Source organism: Pangasianodon hypophthalmus, chromosome 18 (assembly GCF_027358585.1).
Source record: "Pangasianodon hypophthalmus isolate fPanHyp1 chromosome 18, fPanHyp1.pri, whole genome shotgun sequence".
NCBI lineage: Eukaryota > Metazoa > Chordata > Actinopteri > Siluriformes > Pangasiidae > Pangasianodon > Pangasianodon hypophthalmus.
The window spans coordinates 158,011-180,000 of record NC_069727.1 but is presented as its reverse complement, the minus strand read 5'-3'; the positions used below and the strand labels follow the sequence as shown (position 1 = coordinate 180,000).

Sequence of the window (21,990 nt, the reverse complement as noted above, 5' to 3'; positions counted from 1 at the left end):
GAAGTGTGTGTGTGTAAGTCAAGTGTGTGTAAGTGAGGTGTGTGTGTGTAAGTGAAGTATGTGTGTGTGAAGTGTGTGTAAGTGAAGTGTGTGTAAGTGAGGTGTGTGTGTGTGTGTGTAAGTGAGGTGTGTGTATAAGTGAGGTGTGTGTGTGTGTGTGTGTGTAAGTGAAGTGTGTGTAAGTGAGGTGTGTGTGTGTAAGTGAGGTGTGTGTGTGTAAGTGAAGTGTGTGTGTGTAAGTGAAGTGTGTGTGTGTGTAAGTGAAGTGTGTGTGTGTGTGCGTAAGTGAAGTGTGAGTGTGTGTGTAAGTGAAGTGTGTGTGTAAGTGTGTAAGTGAAGTGTGTGTGTGTGTGTGCGTAAGTGAAGTGTGAGTGTGTGTGTAAGTGAAGTGTGTGTGTAAGTGTGTAAGTGAAGTGTGTGTGTAAGTGAAGTGTGTGTGTAAGTGAAGTGTGTGTGTGTGTGTGTAAGTGAAGTGTGTGTGTGTAAGTGAAGTGTGTGTGTGTGTGTGTGTGTGTGTGTGTAAGTGAAGTGTGTGTGTAAGTGAAGTGTGTGTGTGTGTAAGTGAAGTGTGTGTGTGTGTGTGTGTGTCTGTAAGTGAAGTGTGTGTGTGTGTGTAAGTGAAGTGTGTGTGTAAGTGTGTAAGTGAAGTGTGTGTGTAAGTGAAGTGTGTGTGTAAGTGAAGTGTGTGTGTGTGTGTATAAGTGAAGTGTTTGTGTGTGTGTGTGTGTAAGTGAAGTGTGTGTGTGTGTGTTTAAGTGAGGTGTGTGTGTGTGTGTGTGTCTGTAAGTGAAGTGTGTGTGTGTAAGTGAAGTGTGTGTGTAAGTGAAGTGTGTGTGTGTGTGTGTAAGTGAAGTGTGTGTGTGTATGTGTAAGTGAGGTGTGTGTGTGTGTCTGTAAGTGAAGTGTGTGTGTGTAAGTGAAGTGTGTGTGTGTGTCTGTAAGTGAAGTGTGTGTGTGTGTGTGTAAGTGAGGTGTGTGTGTGTGTCTGTAAGTGAAGTGTGTGTGTGTAAGTGAAGTGTGTGTGTGTAAGTGAAGTGTTTACTCAGATGCTGAACCCAGAGTCAGAAGCTACAGAAATCAGTTATAATCCTGATTCATTACCAGCGTGAAACACTCATGCGTGTGTGAAGTGTAAGTGAAGTGTGTGTGTGTGTGTGTGTAAGTGAAGTGTGTGTGTGTGTATGTGAAGTGTGTGTGTGTGTGTGTGTGTGTGTGTGTGTAAGTGAAGTGTGTGTGTGTGTTCTAACTTATTTCTTAACTTGTCTCACTTCGCGTTGCTCATCAGCTTCCTTCCTTCCTGTTGAAAAGCTCCCACACACCCTGCACTGCTCGCATTCATTATCTCATCATCATGGCAGATGTTCTTTCTCTCTCCCTCCATCTCGTCCTCCTGCTGTCCTCACTCTCCCTCTCAGCAACAGGAAATCCACTTCCTGACATCACAGACCCGGAGTTCATCAGCAGCTGTGTGAAAGAACACAACCAAGCGCGCACCAGCGTCACTCCTTCTGCTAGCAACATGCGCTACATGGTAAGAACGAAGTCCAAACAATGGCATAAAACATTTCTGTTCCTGTGTCTAAAGTGACGACTTTTATGATTGCGTCATTATTACGACCCCTTAGAGCATCCAAGACTGTGTACAAAATGTGGGCTTGTTGCATTGTAGTTAATGTTAATGATGGCAGTAAAAATAAAAAATAGAAAACCTTTCATCCAGTAACAATGCAGCCTGTGTTCCAGAGGCAGCACTGATGTTGCTAACTCCTGTAGCATGTGGAAAGCTGAAGCATGATGCAGGGTGGTGTGTTGTTTATTAGGCTCCAATAATTCAGTAATCATTACAGTCCACAGTAGGAGTCAGAACATAAGCAGGCAACCTTAACGTAGAGTAACACATAAAAACACATAACCGTAAAATGGGGGAAGAGGCGAGCATCTAAACTAGGAAGTACAACAAGAAACTACAAACAGGAAACATGGATTACAAAGGCTGAGACTTAACAAAGAAAATGCACACAGACATCTCTAAGACACAACAGGGTATAAACAGACGAAACAATCAAGGGCTGAACAGAGAGGAGGTGAATAATATCAGGTTATGCACCAATGACAGGACGGAGGTGGAGACAAGACTCCAATCCAAACGAACGCATACGGCCAGATATAAACACACGTCACGAAATGAAATGAAACGCTGCATGCTGAGAGGGGAATTTGTGTCTCTTTACATAGTGCAGGCTGTAAAAAGAAAAGATAGACATTTAAAAAGGAGCAGCTGGCAGAGAAAAGTGGGGTCCTTTATGGAAAAGTGGAAAGTAGGAAATGTTAATGAAATACAGTGGCCAATGGCCAAATAGAAACCAGTACTGAAAGTTAGGGACTGTTAATGAAAACCAGAAACCATTAATGAAAAGCAGAGACTTAATGAAAAGCGGAGACTGTTACTGAAAGGCGGAGACCGATAATGAAAAGCGGAGACTGTTACTGAAAGGCGGAGACCGATAATGAAAAGCGGAGACCGATAATGAAAGGCGGAGACAGATAATGAAAGGCGGAGACCGATAATGAAAAGTGGAGACAGATAATGAAAAGCGGAGACAGATAATGAAAGACGGAGACCGATAATGAAAAGCGGAGAACGATAATGAAAAGCGGAGACAGATAATGAAAAGCGGAGACAGATAATGAAAGACGGAGACCGATAATGAAAAGCGGAGAACGATAATGAAAAGCGGAGACAGATAATGAAAGGCGGAGACCGATAATGAAAGGCGGAGACCGATAATGAAAAGCGGAGACCGATAATGAAAAGCGGAGACAGATAATGAAAGGCTGAAAGGCGGAGACAGATAATGAAAGGCGGAGACCGATAATGAAAGGCGGAGACCGATAATGAAAGGCGGAGACAGATAATGAAAGGCGGAGACAGATAATGAAAGGCGGAGACAGATAATGAAAGGCGGAGACAGATAATGAAAGGCGGAGACAGATAATGAAAAGCGGAGACAGATAATGAAAAGCGGAGACAGATAATGAAAGGCGGAGACAGATAATGAAAGGCGGAGACAGATAATGAAAAGCGGAGACAGATAATGAAAGGCGGAGACAGATAATGAAAGGCGGAGACAGATAATGAAAGGCGGAGACCGATAATGAAAGGCGGAGACAGAAAATGAAAGGCGGAGACCGATAATGAAAGGCGGAGACAGATAATGAAAAGCGGAGAACGATAATGAAAGGCGGAGACAGATAATGAAAGGCGGAGACAGATAATGAAAGGCGGAGACAGATAATGAAAGGCGGAGACAGATAATGAAAAGCGGAGACAGATAATGAAAGGCGGAGACAGATAATGAAAGGCGGAGACAGATAATGAAAAGCGGAGACAGATAATGAAAGGCGGAGACAGATAATGAAAAGCGGAGACAGATAATGATAGGCGGAGACAGATAATGAAAGGCGGAGACCGATAATGAAAAGCGGAGACAGATAATGAAAGGCGGAGACAGATAATGAAAAGCGGAGACAGATAATGAAAAGCGGAGACAGATAATGAAAGGCGGAGACCGATAATGAAAGGCGGAGACCGATAATGAAAGGCGGAGACAGATAATGAAAGGCGGAGACAGATAATGAAAGGCGGAGACCGATAATGAAAAGCGGAGACAGATAATGAAAGGCGGAGACCGATAATGAAAAGCGGAGACCGATAATGAAAAGCGGAGACAGATAATGAAAAGCGGAGACAGATAATGAAAAGCGGAGACCGATAATGAAAAGCGGAGACAGATAATGAAAGGCGGAGACAGATAATGAAAAGCGGAGACAGATAATGAAAGGCGGAGACAGATAATGAAAAGCGGAGAACGATAATGAAAGGCGGAGACAGATAATGAAAAGCGGAGACAGATAATGAAAAGCGGAGACAGATAATGAAAGGCGGAGACAGATAATGAAAGGCGGAGACAGATAATGAAAAGCGGAGACAGATAATGAAAGGCGGAGACAGATAATGAAAGGCGGAGACAGATAATGAAAAGCGGAGACAGATAATGAAAAGCGGAGACAGATAATGAAAGGCGGAGACAGAAAATGAAAGGCGGAGACAGATAATGAAAGGCGGAGACAGATAATGAAAGGCGGAGAACGATAATGAAAGGCGGAGACAGATAATGAAAAGCGGAGAACGATAATGAAAAGCGGAGACAGATAATGAAAGGCGGAGACAGATAATGAAAAGCGGAGAACGATAATGAAAGGCGGAGACAGATAATGAAAGGCGGAGACCGATAATGAAAGGCGGAGACAGATAATGAAAGGCGGAGACCGATAATGAAAGGCGGAGACAGATAATGAAAGGCGGAGACAGATAATGAAAGGCGGAGACAGAAAATGAAAGGCGGAGACAGATAATGAAAGGCGGAGACAGATAATGAAAAGCGGAGAACGATAATGAAAGGCGGAGACAGATAATGAAAAGCGGAGAACGATAATGAAAAGCGGAGACAGATAATGAAAGGCGGAGACAGATAATGAAAGGCGGAGACAGATAATGAAAGGCGGAGACCGATAATGAAAGGCGGAGACAGATAATGAAAGGCGGAGACAGATAATGAGAAGCGGAGACAGATAATGAAAGGCGGAGACCGATAATGAAAGGCGGAGACAGATAATGAAAGGCGGAGACAGATAATGAGAAGCGGAGACAGATAATGAAAGGCGGAGACAGATAATGAAAAGCGGAGACAGATAATGAAAGGCGGAGACCGATAATGAAAGGCGGAGACAGATAATGAAAAGCGGAGACAGATAATGAAAGGCGGAGACAGAAAATGAAAGGCGGAGACAGATAATGAAAGGCGGAGACAGATAATGAAAAGCGGAGAACGATAATGAAAGGCGGAGACAGATAATGAAAAGCGGAGAACGATAATGAAAAGCGGAGACAGATAATGAAAAGCGGAGACAGATAATGAAAAGCGGAGAACGATAATGAAAGGCGGAGACCGATAATGAAAAGCGGAGACAGATAATGAAAGGCGGAGACCGATAATGAAAGGCGGAGACAGATAATGAAAAGCGGAGAACGATAATGAAAGGCGGAGACAGATAATGAAAGGCGGAGACAGATAATGAAAGGCGGAGACAGATAATGAAAAGCGGAGACAGATAATGAAAAGCGGAGACCGATAATGAAAGGCGGAGACAGATAATGAAAGGCGGAGACCGATAATGAAAGGCGGAGACAGATAATGAAAAGCGGAGACAGATAATGAAAGGCGGAGACAGAAAATGAAAGGCGGAGACAGATAATGAAAGGCGGAGACAGATAATGAAAAGCGGAGAACGATAATGAAAGGCGGAGACAGATAATAAAAGGCGGAGACAGATAATGAAAAGCGGAGACAGATAATGAAAGGCGGAGACCGATAATGAAAGGCGGAGACAGATAATGAAAGGCGGAGACCGATAATGAAAGGCGGAGACAGATAATGAAAGGCGGAGACAGATAATGAGAAGCGGAGACAGATAATGAAAGACGGAGACCGATAATGAAAAGCGGAGACAGATAATGAAAGGCGGAGACAGATAATGAAAAGCGGAGAACGATAATGAAAGGCGGAGACAGATAATGAAAGGCGGAGACAGATAATGAAAGGCGGAGACAGATAATGAAAAGCGGAGAACGATAATGAAAGGCGGAGACAGATAATGAAAGGCGGAGACAGATAATGAAAGGCGGAGACCGATAATGAAAAGCGGAGACCGATAATGAAAAGCGGAGACAGATAATGAAAAGCGGAGAACGATAATGAAAGGCGGAGACAGATAATGAAAGGCGGAGACAGATAATGAAAGGCGGAGACAGATAATGAAAGGCGGAGACAGATAATGAAAGGCGGAGACCGATAATGAAAGGCGGAGACAGATAATGAAAAGCGGAGACAGATAATGAAAGGCGGAGACAGAAAATGAAAGGCGGAGACAGATAATGAAAGGCGGAGACAGATAATGAAAAGCGGAGAACGATAATGAAAGGCGGAGACAGATAATGAAAAGCGGAGAACGATAATGAAAAGCGGAGACAGATAATGAAAGGCGGAGACCGATAATGAAAGGCGGAGACCGATAATGAAAGGCGGAGACAGATAATGAAAGGCGGAGACAGATAATGAGAAGCGGAGACAGATAATGAAAGGCGGAGACAGATAATGAAAAGCGGAGACAGATAATGAAAGGCGGAGACCGATAATGAAAGGCGGAGACAGATAATGAAAAGCGGAGACAGATAATGAAAGGCGGAGACAGAAAATGAAAGGCGGAGACAGATAATGAAAGGCGGAGACAGATAATGAAAAGCGGAGAACGATAATGAAAAGCGGAGACAGATAATGAAAAGCGGAGAACGATAATGAAAGGCGGAGACAGATAATGAAAAGCGGAGAACGATAATGAAAGGCAGAGACAGATAATGAAAAGCGGAGAACGATAATGAAAAGCGGAGACAGATAATGAAAAGCGGAGAACGATAATGAAAGGCGGAGACCGATAATGAAAAGCGGAGACAGATAATGAAAGGCGGAGACCGATAATGAAAGGCGGAGACAGATAATGAAAAGCGGAGAACGATAATGAAAGGCGGAGACAGATAATGAAAGGCGGAGACAGATAATGAAAGGCGGAGACAGATAATGAAAAGCGGAGACAGATAATGAAAAGCGGAGAACGATAATGAAAGGCGGAGACCGATAATGAAAAGCGGAGACAGATAATGAAAGGCGGAGACAGATAATGAAAGGCGGAGACCGATAATGAAAGGCGGAGACAGAAAATGAAAGGCGGAGACAGATAATGAAAGGCGGAGACCGATAATGAAAGGCGGAGACAGATAATGAAAGGCGGAGACAGATAATGAAAGGCGGAGACCGATAATGAAAGGCGGAGACAGAAAATGAAAGGCGGAGACCGATAATGAAAAGCGGAGACAGATAATGAAAGGCGGAGACAGATAATGAAAGGCGGAGACAGATAATGAAAGGCGGAGACCGATAATGAAAAATGGGAATTCTTACTAAATTGAAAATGATATCTAATGTAATAAACCTTACCCTAGGAATTGTGTGTGTGTGTGTGTGTGTTTCAGACATGGGACGATGGCCTGGCAGTCCTGGCGAGGGCCTGGGCGAGAAATTGCCTCTTTAAACACAATCCTCAGCGAACTCACCCTGTCTTGCCCTCAGTCGGGGAGAATATCTGGGCAGGAGCTCCACCCAGCACATTTGGAGTGAAGTCAGCGATGCAGAGCTGGGTTAATGAAGTTAAAGTCTATGATTACAACTCACTTTCCTGTACAAAGATCTGCGGCCATTACACACAAGTAATTTCTTAAACACCTTGTTTCTTAAGTAAAAAAATTCATCACATGTCCTTACCGTAATGTCCTTACCGTAATGTTCTTACCGTCATGTTCTTACCGTCATGTTCTTACCATCATGTCCTTACCGTCATGTCCTTACCGTCATGTCCTTACCGTAACGTCCTTACCGTCATGTCCTTACCGTAATGTCCTTACCGTCATGTCCTTACCGTAACGTCCTTACCGTCATGTCCTTACCGTAATGTCCTTACCGTCATGTTCTTACCGTAACGTCCTTACCGTCATGTCCTTACCGTAACGTCCTTACCGTCATGTCCTTACCGTCATGTCCTTACCGTAATGTTCTTATTGTCATGTCCTTACCGTCATGTCCTTACCGTAATGTTCTTATTGTCATGTCCTTACCGTCATGTCCTTACCGTAATGTCCTTACCGTAATGTTCTTACTGTCATGTCCTTACCGTCATGTCCTTACCGTAATGTCCTTACCGTAATGTTCTTATTGTCATGTCCTTACCGTCATGTCCTTACCGTAATGTCCTTACCGTAATGTTCTTATTGTCATGTCCTTACCGTCATGTCCTTACCGTAATGTCCTTACCGTCATGTCCTTACCGTAATGTCCTTACCGTAATGTTCTTATTGTCATGTCCTTACCATCATGTCCTTACTGTAATGTCCTTACCGTAATGTTCTTATTGTCATGTCCTTACCGTCATGTCCTTACCGTAATGTCCTTACCGTAATGTTCTTATTGTCATGTCCTTACCGTAATGTCCTTACCGTAACGTCCTTACCGTCATGTCCTTACCGTCATGTTCTTACCATCATGTCCTTACCGTAACGTCCTTACCGTAACGTCCTTACCATCATGTCCTTACCGTAACGTCCTTACCGTAACATCCTTACCGTCATGTCCTTACCATAACGTCCTTACCGTAACGTCCTTACCGTCATGTCCTTACCGTAACGTCCTTACCGTCATGTCCTTACCGTCATGTTCTTACCGTCATGTTCTTACCATAACGTTCTTACCGTAATGTCCTTACCGTAATGTTCTTATTGTCATGTCCTTACCGTAATGTTCTTACCATAACGTCCTTACCGTCATGTCCTTACCGTAACGTCCTTACCGTCATGTCCTTACCGTAACGTCCTTACCGTAATGTTCTTATCGTCATGTCCTTACCGTAATGTTCTTACCATAACGTCCTTATTGTCATGTCCTTACCGTAATGTACTTACCATAACGTCCTTACCGTAACGTTCTTACCGTAATGTTCTTATTGTCATGTCCTTACCGCCATGTCCTTACCGCCATGTCCTTACCATCATGTCCTTACCATAACGTCCTTACTGTAACGTTCTTATTGTAATGTCCTTACCGTAATGTTCTTATTGTAATGTTCTTACCGTAACATTCTTACTGTAATGTTCTTATTGTCATGTCCTTACCTTAATGTTCTTACCGTAACGTCCTTACCGTAATGTCCTTACCATAACGTCCTTACCATCATGTCCTTACCGTAACGTCCTTACCGTAATGTCCTTATTGTCATGTTCTTACCGTCATGTTCTTATTTTCATGTCCTTACCGTAATGTTCTTATTGTCATGTCCTTACCGTAATGTTCTTACCGTAACGTCCTTACCGTAATGTTCTTACCGTAACGTCCTTACCGTAACGTCCTTACCGTCATGTCCTTACCATCATGTCCTTACCGTAACGTCCTTACCGTAACGTCCTTACCGTAATGTTCTTATTGTCATGTTCTTACCGTCATGTTCTTACCATAACGTCCTTACCGTAACGCTCTTACCGTAATGTCCTTACCGTCATGTTCTTACCATAATGTCCTTACCGTCATGTCCTTACCGTAATGTCCTTACCGTCATGTTCTTACCATAATGTCCTTACCGTCATGTCCTTACCGTAACGTCCTTACCGTCATGTCCTTACCGTAATGTTCTTACAATCATGTCCTTACCGTAATGTTCTTACAATCATGTCCTTACCGTAATGTCCTTATTGTAATGTCCTTACCGTAACGTTCTTACCGTGATGTTCTTATTGTCATGTCCTTACCGTAATGTTCTTACTGTAATGTCTTTATCGTAACGTCCTTACCGCCATGTCCTTATCGTAACGTTCTTACCGTAACGTCCTTACCGTGATGTTCTTATTGTCATGTCCTTACCATAACGTCCTTACTGTAATGTCCTTATCGTAACGTCCTTACCGTAATGTTCTTACTGTAATGTCCTTATCGTAACGTCCTTACCGCCATGTCCTTGTCATCATGTCCTTACCGTAACGTCCTTACCGTAACGTCCTTACCGTCATGTCCTTACCGTAATGTACTTACCGTAACGTCCTTACCGTAATGTACTTACCGTAACGTCCTTACCGTAACGTTCTTACCGTAATGTTCTTATTGTCATGTCCTTACCGTAATGTTCTTACCGTAACGTTCTTACCGTAATGTCCTTACCATAACGTCCTTACCGTAATGTTCTTACTGTCATGTCCTTACCGTCATGTCCTTACCATAACGTCCTTACCATAATGTTCTTATTGTCATGTCCTTACCGCCATGTCCTTACCGCCGTGTCCTTACCATAACGTCCTTACCGTAACGTCCTTCCCGTAACGTCCTTCCCGTAAAGTCCTTACCGTCATGTCCTGACTGTAATGTCCTGACTGTAATGTCCTGACTGTAATGTCCTGATTGTAATGTCCTGACTGTAATGTTCTTACTGTAATGTCCTGACTGTAATGTCCTGACTGTAATGTCCTGACTGTAATGTCCTGATTGTAATGTCCTGACTGTAATGTTCTTACTGTAATGTCCTGGCTGTAATGTCCTGACTGTAATGTCCTGACTGTAATGTTCTTACTGTAATGTCCTGGCTGTAATGTCCTGGCTGTAATGTCCTGACTGTAATGTCCTGACTGTAATGTCCTGACTGTAATGTCCTGATTGTAATGTCCTGACTGTAATGTTCTTACTGTAATGTCCTGACTGTAATGTCCTGACTGTAATGTCCTGATTGTAATGTCCTGACTGTAATGTTCTTACTGTAATGTCCTGGCTGTAATGTCCTGACTGTAATGTCCTGACTGTAATGTCCTGGCTGTAATGTCCTGGCTGTAATGTCCTGACTGTAATGTCCTGGCTGTAATGTCCTGACTGTAATGTCCTGACTGTAATGTCCTGGCTGTAATGTCCTGACTGTAATGTCCTGGCTGTAATGTCCTGGCTGTAATGTCCTGACTGTAATGTCCTGACTGTAATGTCCTGGCTGTAATGTCCTGACTGTAATGTCCTGACTGTAATGTCCTGGCTGTAATGTCCTGACTGTAATGTCCTGGCTGTAATGTCCTGACTGTAATGTCCTGACTGTAATGTCCTGGCTGTAATGTCCTGACTGTAATGTCCTGGCTGTAATGTCCTGGCTGTAATGTCCTGGCTGTAATGTCCTGACTGTAATGTCCTGACTGTAATGTCCTGGCTGTAATGTCCTGACTGTAATGTCCTGGCTGTAATGTCCTGGCTGTAATGTCAGTAACTGAAACTTCAACTTCAGTTAGCCAAACACTAAATCTCGGGTGTAGTATAGCTACAGGGGTTTACTTTAAAAGCTAAATGTAGATAAATAAACTAAATGTTTAGCTACTTTAAGATATATTCATCTAAACATTTAGTTTAGCTAAATTTAACTTGAATTTATTTTAAGATATGGTAAGCTAAAACTGCTTATTTATAAGCTATTTATAGTTAGATAAGAGCTAGATTTATTTATTAGTTAAATTTGAAGAGATTAAAAGATCTAAAGCTAAATTTAAGTAGATATCAGCTAAATGTATTTATTGTTAATGAATGAATAAATGAATATCAATATTTTGTTGTACCACTTTATTTCCCCACTTTTTTGAAACTTTTTCAAAAGTGTGTTTTTCCTTAGTGCCTCGTCCCACAGTGCGACAGTGAGACAGGAGTGTAGTGTGCAAGGAGGAGTGTAGTGTGCAAACATAGTGCAGCTGTTTGTTATTAAACTATGTGATTAATCTGTAATTAATGCAGGTGGTTTGGGCAACAACGTATAAAGTCGGCTGTGCTGTGATGGCTTGTCCCAACGGGGTGCGTGAAACATCTTTCTCACACTTACCAGGAGCCATATTCGTGTGTAACTACGCAACAGCGTAAGTCTGTCTGGAAACACACGCTCACCATTCATAGGCTGTAGTCCAGTAGCTTTCTGTCAGAGATTTGTCTGTCTCTTACCTGCCCCCATTTTCCCAAATCACCTTTAACATTTTCCAGTGAAGGTTCATAATTTGTTTTCATTATTTCATCCAAAATTTGGCCATAGCTTAATTCCCCAGTACGTTCTCACTCCTGGGATTCATTTAAAGTGAAACGGTGTTACTGTACGCAACTTTAGATATCAGCATAGCCTCTGATTTAGTCCAGTTCATTTCATAAACAGAGAAGTTTGAATATTCTTGAATAATAATTCATTAATGGTGGCAAGAATTTGAAAGGATCTGTAGTGAGGAGCAGATGATATTCTACAGATTACTACAGACCCTTTCAATTCCTTGCCACCGTTAGTGAATATGTATTTGGCATATTATTTTTAGTACAAACTTTGTTATAGATGTTTATTTTCTGACTTCTACATTATTGATTCAGTACAAAAACATTTTAGATTCCAAACATTAGTTTTCCAGCACAAAATGAAATGTTCCAGAAAAATGTTTGTATGTCAGTAAAGAAAGCAGCAGATTCCATAAGAGACACTTTTCAGATAAAAACATAATGAAGGCTGCTGGGTTTCGCTGCAGAAATAAGAAGCGAGTCGACAGTCAAAGTCTCCAGAAGAACTGTGGCTGCTTCTGCAAGATGCTCAGTAACACTTCCAGCTCATTTCCTTATAAAACTGCACACACTGCACCTCAGATACTGCTTTATTTATTTAAAGCGAAGGATCGTCACATTAAATACTGACTTTGTTTCATTTATTACTGTTTACTGCTCTTTATAGGATTTTTTTAATATAGAAAATTTCATTATTTTTGAAGGCATCTTTACTCTACAGCATTTCTTTGCCTGTGTTTAAGACTTTTGCACTGAACTGTGTGTGTAGGAGAAGTTTGTATAGTCAGAAAGCATCATTCAACCTTTTTAAACGTCTTTGCAGCATGAAGAGAAACTGCTGTAATTGAGTAATTGGGACATTCACGGATAAATTTAACTGGATTAGATGTAAGAACCTTCTCACCTTGTCAGCTGAGGACCTGTTTTTAACACTGTTTGTTTAACACTTGGGAGTACCTCCTCTAACCAGTCGGCAAATATCTGGGGTAAAATTTTGCAGTCCATGTTATTGAGGCTAATGAGACGAAGATTTGCAGGATCTGTACTATTCCAATGTTTTTTAGGAATTTGTGATATCAGTGTATTGTTTAATGTATTTCATAAAGATTCAACTTCAAATGCTTCAAATAGAGTTGGTGTAGATTCGGTATTAAAATATTAATATCTATCTTACAGGGCTCCACTGGGACGCCTTCTGTCCCTGTGACTTACAGAGAGAGTTTGGTCCTAATGTCCTCCTGCGTAACTGGCACATCTAAACATTTCTTTTGATCTAAAATTACGGTTAGAAAAAGAAAGTTGTATTCTGCCATAATCTGTTTCAATTGATGAATAAAAAAATCAGTTTGTTCCCTTTTTTAGTGGCTGGAATGATACTGGATGTATTTTGTTGTTTAAATTGTTTAGCCAGGATTAAATAGCACAAAAGTAAAAAAGTAAAAAGTTTAAATAAATACATAAAGTATATACTTTGTTTTTGTTTTTTTATGAAATATATCATGTAATAGAACCTGAAGTTTGCAGATCTTTTGAAGCGGGATAATCCGAATAACAACTTGCCTTTCTCTCTTTTAGACATTTCTAATTTGAAGTGTTTAACTCTATCAGCGTGTAACTTTTTCCTTATAGATGTGCCAGTTTTACAGTCTGTTCAGTTCAGGAATGCGTTATTAAAAAAATCGAATGTTCTTTTAATTTAAACACTTTCATATCCTTCAGATGTGTCTCCTGAACAAATGCAGCATGCGCTTTCTTACGCTTTAAATAAGACTAAATCTTCTTCCTGTCGTTTGGCTCCTACGTAGTTGTTCATCGTAACTGTGCACTTGTGTGTGATGCCTATCATCACGTAAGCGGTCTGGAAAATTGACGATGTCCACCCTGTAACGTGCTGCTGGACCATCGCTCACTACAAACGAATGCTTTAAACCCTGAACTTTCCAACCGTCCTGTAAAGAACAGAACCTTCTGAAGAGTTATTTCATTCTGTCAGGCACCAGTCAGCTGCTCAGACCCTACACACCTGTAGCCATTTCCTGTCCGTGCTAAACGCATTTCCTGTCCGTGCTAAACGCATTTCCTGTCCGTGCTAAACGCGCCCCTCTTCTGGACCAGCTCCCGGCTCGCTTCAGGACATACAGCGAGGTTACAGTTCTCCCTCACTGACCTGAGCACCTTCTCCCGTGTTAACGAGCACAGAGAACGGATCAGTATTAGACCTGGGAGCGAATGAGCGACGTGTTCGTTCGATTTCTAATTCTGATCTTTAACTGTCCCAGTTCACCTGCGAAATCAACGTGCTGTTCTAGGAACTGTGTTATGTTCAGTAATTAATGATGAAGTGTTTCTAGTGTCTACATCGTAACTAAAACACACAAGCAGCAGCTTTTTCTGCACCAAGCCCCAAGCATTTACCGTAAAACTCATTACAAACACACACACACACACACATACACTATAAAATGTGGCTGCAGTTACTTACTTTGTTCCCTCATGTTCCTAAGTCATGGCCGCAACATTTTTTTATTACGTAACGACGTAATCAGTGGGGCTTCGTAATACTGATATTTTCTTACCTAAGAGCTATAATAATATTCTAATTAGCTTTAACCTTCCCTAGTTTAATCAGACTAAATCCTCTACCCTGGTGTGTAAGAGTTAACCGCGTTAACTCAGAATACAATCCCACTGATAGTAACGAGGGAAGAGCTAAAAGTAGGGAACTGAACGCTGATTGAAGTCAGTAGATGAAATCTGTTTGATAGAAGTTTATTTATTTAAATGGTAAAGTAGCTGAAGCTGCAGTTACACGCCTGTGTTGTGTTGGTGCAGAGGAAACTACGCTGGCACTCGTCCGTATGCACGTGGAGCGCCCTGCAGCGCGTGTGCAGGAGAGACGTGTGTGAACAGCCTCTGCCGTGAGTAACCGCTTTCATTTCAATTTAACCAGCTGCGAGTTTCTGTCCATCAGTAACGTTTAGAACATTTATTACAGACAACGCCACTCGAGACGCTGCGATACGTAAGAGTTCATTTATACACTCTCTGTGTGTGTGTGTGTTTACTGTATGAGAGTATCTGACCCCTCTCTCTGTGTGTGTGTGTGTGTGTGTGTGTTTACTGTATGAGAGTATCTGACCCCTCTCTCTGTGTGTGTGTGTGTGTGTGTGTATGTGTGTGTTTACTGTATGAGAGTATCTGACCCCTCTCTCTGTGTGTGTGTGTGTGTTTACTGTATGAGAGTATCTGACCCCTCTCTCTGTGTGTGTGTGTGTGTGTTTACTGTATGAGAGTATCTGACCCCTCTCTCTGTGTGTGTGTGTGTGTTTACTGTATGAGAGTATCTGACCCCTCTCTCTCTGTGTGTGTGTGTGTTTGTGTGTGTGTGTTTACTGTATGAGAGTATCTGACCCCTCTCTCTCTCTCTCTCTGTGTGTGTGTGTGTGTGTGTTTACTGTATGAGAGTATCTGACCCCTCTCTCTCTGTGTGTGTGTGTGTTTACTGTATGAGAGTATCTGACCCCTCTCTCTCTGTGTGTGTGTGTGTTTACTGTATGAGAGTATCTGACCCCTCTCTCTCTGTGTGTGTGTGTGTGTGTGTGTGTGTTTACTGTATGAGAGTATCTGACCCCTCTCTCTGTGTGTGTGTGTGTGTGTTTACTGTATGAGAGTATCTGACCCCTCTCTCTGTGTGTGTGTGTGTGTGTTTACTGTATGAGAGTATCTGACCCCTCTCTCTGTGTGTGTGTGTGTGTTTACTGTATGAGAGTATCTGACCCCTCTCTCTCTGTGTGTGTGTGTGTTTGTGTGTGTGTGTTTACTGTATGAGAGTATCTGACCCCTCTCTCTCTCTCTCTCTGTGTGTGTGTGTGTGTGTGTTTACTGTATGAGAGTATCTGACCCCTCTCTCTCTGTGTGTGTGTGTGTTTACTGTATGAGAGTATCTGACCCCTCTCTCTCTGTGTGTGTGTGTGTGTGTGTGTGTGTTTACTGTATGAGAGTATCTGACCCCTCTCTCTGTGTGTGTGTGTGTGTGTGTTTACTGTATGAGAGTATCTGACCCCTCTCTCTGTGTGTGTGTGTGTGTGTGTGTGTGTGTGTTTACTGTATGAGAGTATCTGACCCCTCTCTCTCTGTGTGTGTGTGTGTGTGTGTGTGTGTTTACTGTATGAGAGTATCTGACCCCTCTCTGTGTGTGTGTGTGTGTGTGTTTACTGTATGAGAGTATCTGACCCCTCTCTCTCTGTGTGTGTGTGTGTGTGTGTTTACTGTATGAGAGTATCTGACCCCTCTCTCTGTGTGTGTGTGTGTGTGTGTGTTTACTGTATGAGAGTATCTGACCCCTCTCTCTCTGTGTGTGTGTGTGTGTGTGTGTGTGTTTACTGTATGAGAGTATCTGACCCCTCTCTCTCTGTGTGTGTGTGTGTGTGTGTTTACTGTATGAGAGTATCTGACCCCTCTCTCTCTGTGTGTGTGTGTGTGTGTGTGTGTGTGTGTTTACTGTATGAGAGTATCTGACCCCTCTCTCTCTGTGTGTGTGTGTGTGTGTGTGTGTTTACTGTATGAGAGTATCTGACCCCTCTCTGTGTGTGTGTGTGTTTACTGTATGAGAGTATCTGACCCCTCTCTCTGTGTGTGTGTGTGTGTTTACTGTATGAGAGTATCTGACCCCTCTCTCTCTGTGTGTGTGTGTGTGTGTGTGTGTTTACTGTATGAGAGTATCTGACCCCTCTCTCTCTGTGTGTGTGTGTGTGTGTGTGTTTACTGTATGAGAGTATCTGACCCCTCTCTCTGTGTGTGTGTGTGTGTGTGTGTGTGTTTACTGTATGAGAGTATCTGACCCCTCTCTCTCTGTGTGTGTGTGTGTGTGTGTGTGTGTTTACTGTATGAGAGTATCTGACCCCTCTCTCTCTCTCTCTGTGTGTGTGTGTGTGTGTGTGTTTACTGTATGAGAGTATCTGACCCCTCTCTGTGTGTGTGTGTGTGTGTGTGTTTACTGTATGAGAGTATCTGACCCCTCTCTGTGTGTGTGTGTGTGTGTGTGTGTGTGTGTTTACTGTATGAGAGTATCTGACCCCTCTCTCTCTGTGTGTGTGTGTGTGTGTTTACTGTATGAGAGTATCTGACCCCTCTCTCTCTGTGTGTGTGTGTGTTTACTGTATGAGAGTATCTGACCCCTCTCTCTGTGTGTGTGTGTGTGTGTGTGTGTTTACTGTATGAGAGTATCTGACCCCTCTCTCTGTGTGTGTGTGTGTGTGTGTGTGTGTTTACTGTATGAGAGTATCTGACCCCTCTCTCTGTGTGTGTGTGTGTGTGTGTGTGTGTGTGTGTGTGTGTTTACTGTATGAGAGTATCTGACCCCTCTCTCTGTGTGTGTGTGTGTGTGTGTGTGTGTGTTTACTGTATGAGAGTATCTGACCCCTCTCTCTGTGTGTGTGTGTTTACTGTATGAGAGTATCTGACCCCTCTCTCTGTGTGTGTGTGTGTGTGTGTGTTTACTGTATGAGAGTATCTGACCCCTCTCTCTGTGTGTGTGTGTGTGTGTGTTTACTGTATGAGAGTATCTGACCCCTCTCTCTGTGTGTGTGTGTGTGTGTTTACTGTATGAGAGTATCTGACCCCTCTCTCTCTGTGTGTGTGTGTGTGTGTGTGTGTGTGTGTGTTTACTGTATGAGAGTATCTGACCCCTCTCTCTCTGTGTGTGTGTGTGTGTGTGTGTTTACTGTATGAGAGTATCTGACCCCTCTCTCTCTGTGTGTGTGTGTGTGTGTGTTTACTGTATGAGAGTATCTGACCCCTCTCTGTGTGTGTGTGTGTGTGTGTGTGTGTTTACTGTATGAGAGTATCTGACCCCTCTCTGTGTGTGTGTGTGTGTGTGTGTGTGTTTACTGTATGAGAGTATCTGACCCCTCTCTCTGTGTGTGTGTGTGTTTACTGTATGAGAGTATCTGACCCCTCTCTCTGTGTGTGTGTGTGTGTTTACTGTATGAGAGTATCTGACCCCTCTCTCTCTGTGTGTGTGTGTGTGTGTGTGTGTGTGTGTGTGTTTACTGTATGAGAGTATCTGACCCCTCTCTCTCTGTGTGTGTGTGTGTGTGTGTTTACTGTATGAGAGTATCTGACCCCTCTCTCTGTGTGTGTGTGTGTGTGTGTGTTTACTGTATGAGAGTATCTGACCCCTCTCTCTCTGTGTGTGTGTGTGTGTGTGTTTACTGTATGAGAGTATCTGACCCCTCTCTCTGTGTGTGTGTGTGTTTACTGTATGAGAGTATCTGACCCCTCTCTCTGTGTGTGTGTGTGTGTGTGTGTGTGTTTACTGTATGAGAGTATCTGACCCCTCTCTCTCTGTGTGTGTGTGTGTGTGTGTGTGTGTTTACTGTATGAGAGTATCTGACCCCTCTCTCTGTGTGTGTGTGTTTACTGTATGAGAGTATCTGACCCCTCTCTCTGTGTGTGTGTGTGTGTTTACTGTATGAGAGTATCTGACCCCTCTCTCTGTGTGTGTGTGTGTGTGTGTGTGTGTGTTTACTGTATGAGAGTATCTGACCCCTCTCTCTCTGTGTGTGTGTGTGTGTGTGTGTGTGTTTACTGTATGAGAGTATCTGACCCCTCTCTCTCTGTGTGTGTGTGTGTGTGTGTGTTTACTGTATGAGAGTATCTGACCCCTCTCTCTCTGTGTGTGTGTGTTTACTGTATGAGAGTATCTGACCCCTCTCTCTGTGTGTGTGTGTGTGTGTGTGTGTGTGTGTGTGTGTGTGTGTGTTTACTGTATGAGAGTATCTGACCCCTCTCTGTGTGTGTGTGTGTGTGTGTGTGTGTTTACTGTATGAGAGTATCTGACCCCTCTCTCTCTGTGTGTGTGTGTGTGTGTGTGTGTGTGTGTTTACTGTATGAGAGTATCTGACCCCTCTCTCTCTCTCTCTCTGTGTGTGTGTGTGTGTGTGTGTGTTTACTGTATGAGAGTATCTGACCCCTCTCTGTGTGTGTGTGTGTGTGTGTGTGTGTGTGTTACTGTATGAGAGTATCTGACCCCTCTCTCTCTCTGTGTGTGTGTGTGTGTGTGTGTGTGTGTTTACTGTATGAGAGTATCTGACCCCTCTCTGTGTGTGTGTGTGTGTGTGTGTGTGTTTACTGTATGAGAGTATCTGACCCCTCTCTCTGTGTGTGTGTGTGTGTTTACTGTATGAGAGTATCTGACCCCTCTCTCTGTGTGTGTGTGTGTGTGTGTGTGTTTACTGTATGAGAGTATCTGACCCCTCTCTGTGTGTGTGTGTGTGTGTGTGTGTTTACTGTATGAGAGTATCTGACCCCTCTCTGTGTGTGTGTGTGTGTGTGTGTGTGTTTACTGTATGAGAGTATCTGACCCCTCTCTCTCTGTGTGTGTGTGTTTACTGTATGAGAGTATCTGACCCCTCTCTCTGTGTGTGTGTGTTTACTGTATGAGAGTATCTGACCCCTCTCTCTCTGTGTGTGTGTGTGTGTGTGTGTGTGTTTACTGTATGAGAGTATCTGACCCCTCTCTGTGTGTGTGTGTGTTTACTGTATGAGAGTATCTGACCCCTCTCTCTCTGTGTGTGTGTGTGTGTGTGTGTGTGTTTACTGTATGAGAGTATCTGACCCCTCTCTCTCTGTGTGTGTGTGTGTGTGTGTGTTTACTGTATGAGAGTATCTGACCCCTCTCTCTCTGTGTGTGTGTGTGTGTGTGTGTTTACTGTATGAGAGTATCTGACCCCTCTCTCTGTGTGTGTGTGTGTGTGTGTGTTTACTGTATGAGAGTATCTGACCCCTCTCTCTCTCTGTGTGTGTGTGTGTTTACTGTATGAGAGTATCTGACCCCTCTCTCTCTCTCTCTCTGTGTGTGTGTGTGTGTGTGTGTTTACTGTATGAGAGTATCTGACCCCTCTCTGTGTGTGTGTGTGTGTGTGTGTTTACTGTATGAGAGTATCTGACCCCTCTCTCTCTGTGTGTGTGTGTGTGTGTGTGTGTGTTTACTGTATGAGAGTATCTGACCCCTCTCTCTCTGTGTGTGTGTGTGTGTGTGTGTGTGTGTGTGTTTACTGTATGAGAGTATCTGACCCCTCTCTCTGTGTGTGTGTGTGTGTGTGTGTGTGTTTACTGTATGAGAGTATCTGACCCCTCTCTCTGTGTGTGTGTGTGTGTGTTTACTGTATGAGAGTATCTGACCCCTCTCTGTGTGTGTGTGTGTTTACTGTATGAGAGTATCTGACCCCTCTCTCTGTGTGTGTGTGTGTGTGTTTACTGTATGAGAGTATCTGACCCCTCTCTCTCTGTGTGTGTGTGTGTGTGTGTGTGTGTTTACTGTATGAGAGTATCTGACCCCTCTCTCTCTGTGTGTGTGTGTGTGTGTGTGTTTACTGTATGAGAGTATCTGACCCCTCTCTCTCTGTGTGTGTGTGTGTGTGTGTTTACTGTATGAGAGTATCTGACCCCTCTCTCTGTATGTGTGTGTTTACTGTATGAGAGTATCTGACCCCTCTCTGTGTGTGTGTGTGTTTACTGTATGAGAGTATCTGACCCCTCTCTCTGTGTGTGTGTGTGTGTGTGTGTGTGTTTGTAGGTAATAACTGGACGCCGGACTGGGACCCAGCTCTGCATGTGTGTGGTGTGTTCTGTAAAACTGTGCTGATCATCAGACCCATTTCTTTGTTGTTGATTTTTGGAAGTGTTTATGTAGTTCAGCGCCGCTGTCCGAACATCTTCGCTTACATAAACTAACACACACACACACACACACACACACACACTTAACCCTATGTATCTACAATGGCTTTAACTTTCATCTCTCTTGTGTATGTGTTTATTTCCACTAAGTGATCTTTTAAATCATAGTTCACTTTTACTGAAATGAAAAATAATATATAAATAAAGTTGTTGTTGTTATTATTATTGCTTATTGTGTGTTTACTCCTTAATAATAAGAGATTTATGTCATGTCTCCTAACCACCAGGGGGCAGTGACAATCCCCAGAACACCTTGTAGATCACACGCATGCCAAACCTTCACCAAAGCCTCGTAGTGATCGTCGTAGTGTTCGATATAAACGCCGTAATCTTCTTCCTGCCTCATACACAACTCGTGAAGCAAACAGCTTGTGACTGTGGGCGGAGCTACCGGTAACCCGTTCTCCGCATCTTCTGATAGACTCCTCTCATTCTGGGCAGAGCTAGGCAGTTTTCCACTGTTAGCATGATCACCCTGCTTTAAGCTAGCGTACGTAGCATGCGTACGTTTGTCTCTACAAACTCCAGGAAGTTTTGAGCGCTGTGTCGGCAGCTCTGCTCCGAGACTCAGGAAGTATGTCACAGTGTACGGAGGATTCGTGCACACCACCACAGCTAGGAGTCCTCATGAGTTGCTTTTTAACCAGAGGATGAGATGCAAGCTACCTGAGCTTCCAGTGGAACATGTGGCTTAGGCTTGCTTACAGTATACTCATGCGTGCGAGCGAGTTAATTCAGGCTCAGTTGGGAAATTAGCAGTGGCTACAACACTCCATGTTCTGGAGCGGGTATTCCCTCCACTTAATGTGAATTTTTTCTTTGTGCTTGAGTCGGATTTCTCCTGAATATAACACAGAGCCGCAATTAACCTGCTACAGGACCTATGCTCCAGCGATCTGTCTGAATCTGTTGGAAGGTGAAGATGGCAGGTGCAAGGGACGTCACCTGGGCTGAATGGGAGAAGATGCCAAAGTCAGCATGGTGTGTTTGGCTGGCGGATTTGAATCGTGGTTCAGAGTCGAGTCTGGCTCGAGCCCGTCACTTTAAAGGCCCGGACACGGCCAACAAAACAGCAATCGGGTCTCGGCTTCTGACGTCACCAAATGCCAGTCAGCTCAGATCTCATCCCAGCGCATGTCAAGCATCAGGGCGGCCTTCGCTGGGGCGGGTCGAGCAGTTTCATCAAATCACAACTCAACAGTTCAGGATTTGAGGATAAGACGTGGTTTATGACACTGTGCTCAGAACCTGAGGCAGAACGTCTGTTAGCTCGTGAGCGCCGGATACGTATAAAAAAGACTTTTAAACCGACCAGAGATAATCACCTCGTTAGCCTGTTAAATGATTCACACATCACTTTAAAAATATTTTTTTTTTTTACACCAGTTATCTGTATAAATTCGTTCTGTGGTTGTCTTTTAAAATCAGTCTAAATCATTGCATCGTTACACCTCTAATACCCCTAAAAATACACTAACACCTCTAA

At 43.3% G+C, this 21,990-nt stretch overlaps 1 protein-coding gene across 1 annotated transcript; it reads left to right on the top strand.

Annotated features, from left to right (window-relative positions):
- The first annotated feature begins 1,257 nt into the window (after window positions 1-1,257).
- Window positions 1,258-20,666, top strand: glipr1a (GLI pathogenesis-related 1a). The gene is made up of 6 exons (XM_053241717.1): window positions 1,258-1,531; window positions 7,148-7,381; window positions 11,466-11,584; window positions 14,595-14,680; window positions 14,758-14,784; window positions 20,341-20,666. The coding sequence occupies exons 1-6, from the start codon at window positions 1,352-1,354 to the stop codon at window positions 20,496-20,498; spliced, it is 804 nt and encodes a 267-aa protein (XP_053097692.1). The 5' UTR covers window positions 1,258-1,351; the 3' UTR covers window positions 20,499-20,666.
- Window positions 20,667-21,990: the final 1,324 nt, after the last annotated feature.

Excerpts from the sequence above, each read along its gene's own strand:
- glipr1a (XM_053241717.1), top strand. The coding sequence starts at position 1,352 with ATGGCAGATGTTCTTTCTCTCTCCCTCCATCTCGTCCTCCTGCTGTCC. Across the intron at positions 7,382-11,465 it reads TCTGCGGCCATTACACACAA|GTGGTTTGGGCAACAACGTA; the intron begins GTAATTTCTTAA and ends TAATTAATGCAG. Across the intron at positions 11,585-14,594 it reads GTGTGTAACTACGCAACAGC|AGGAAACTACGCTGGCACTC; the intron begins GTAAGTCTGTCT and ends GTGTTGGTGCAG.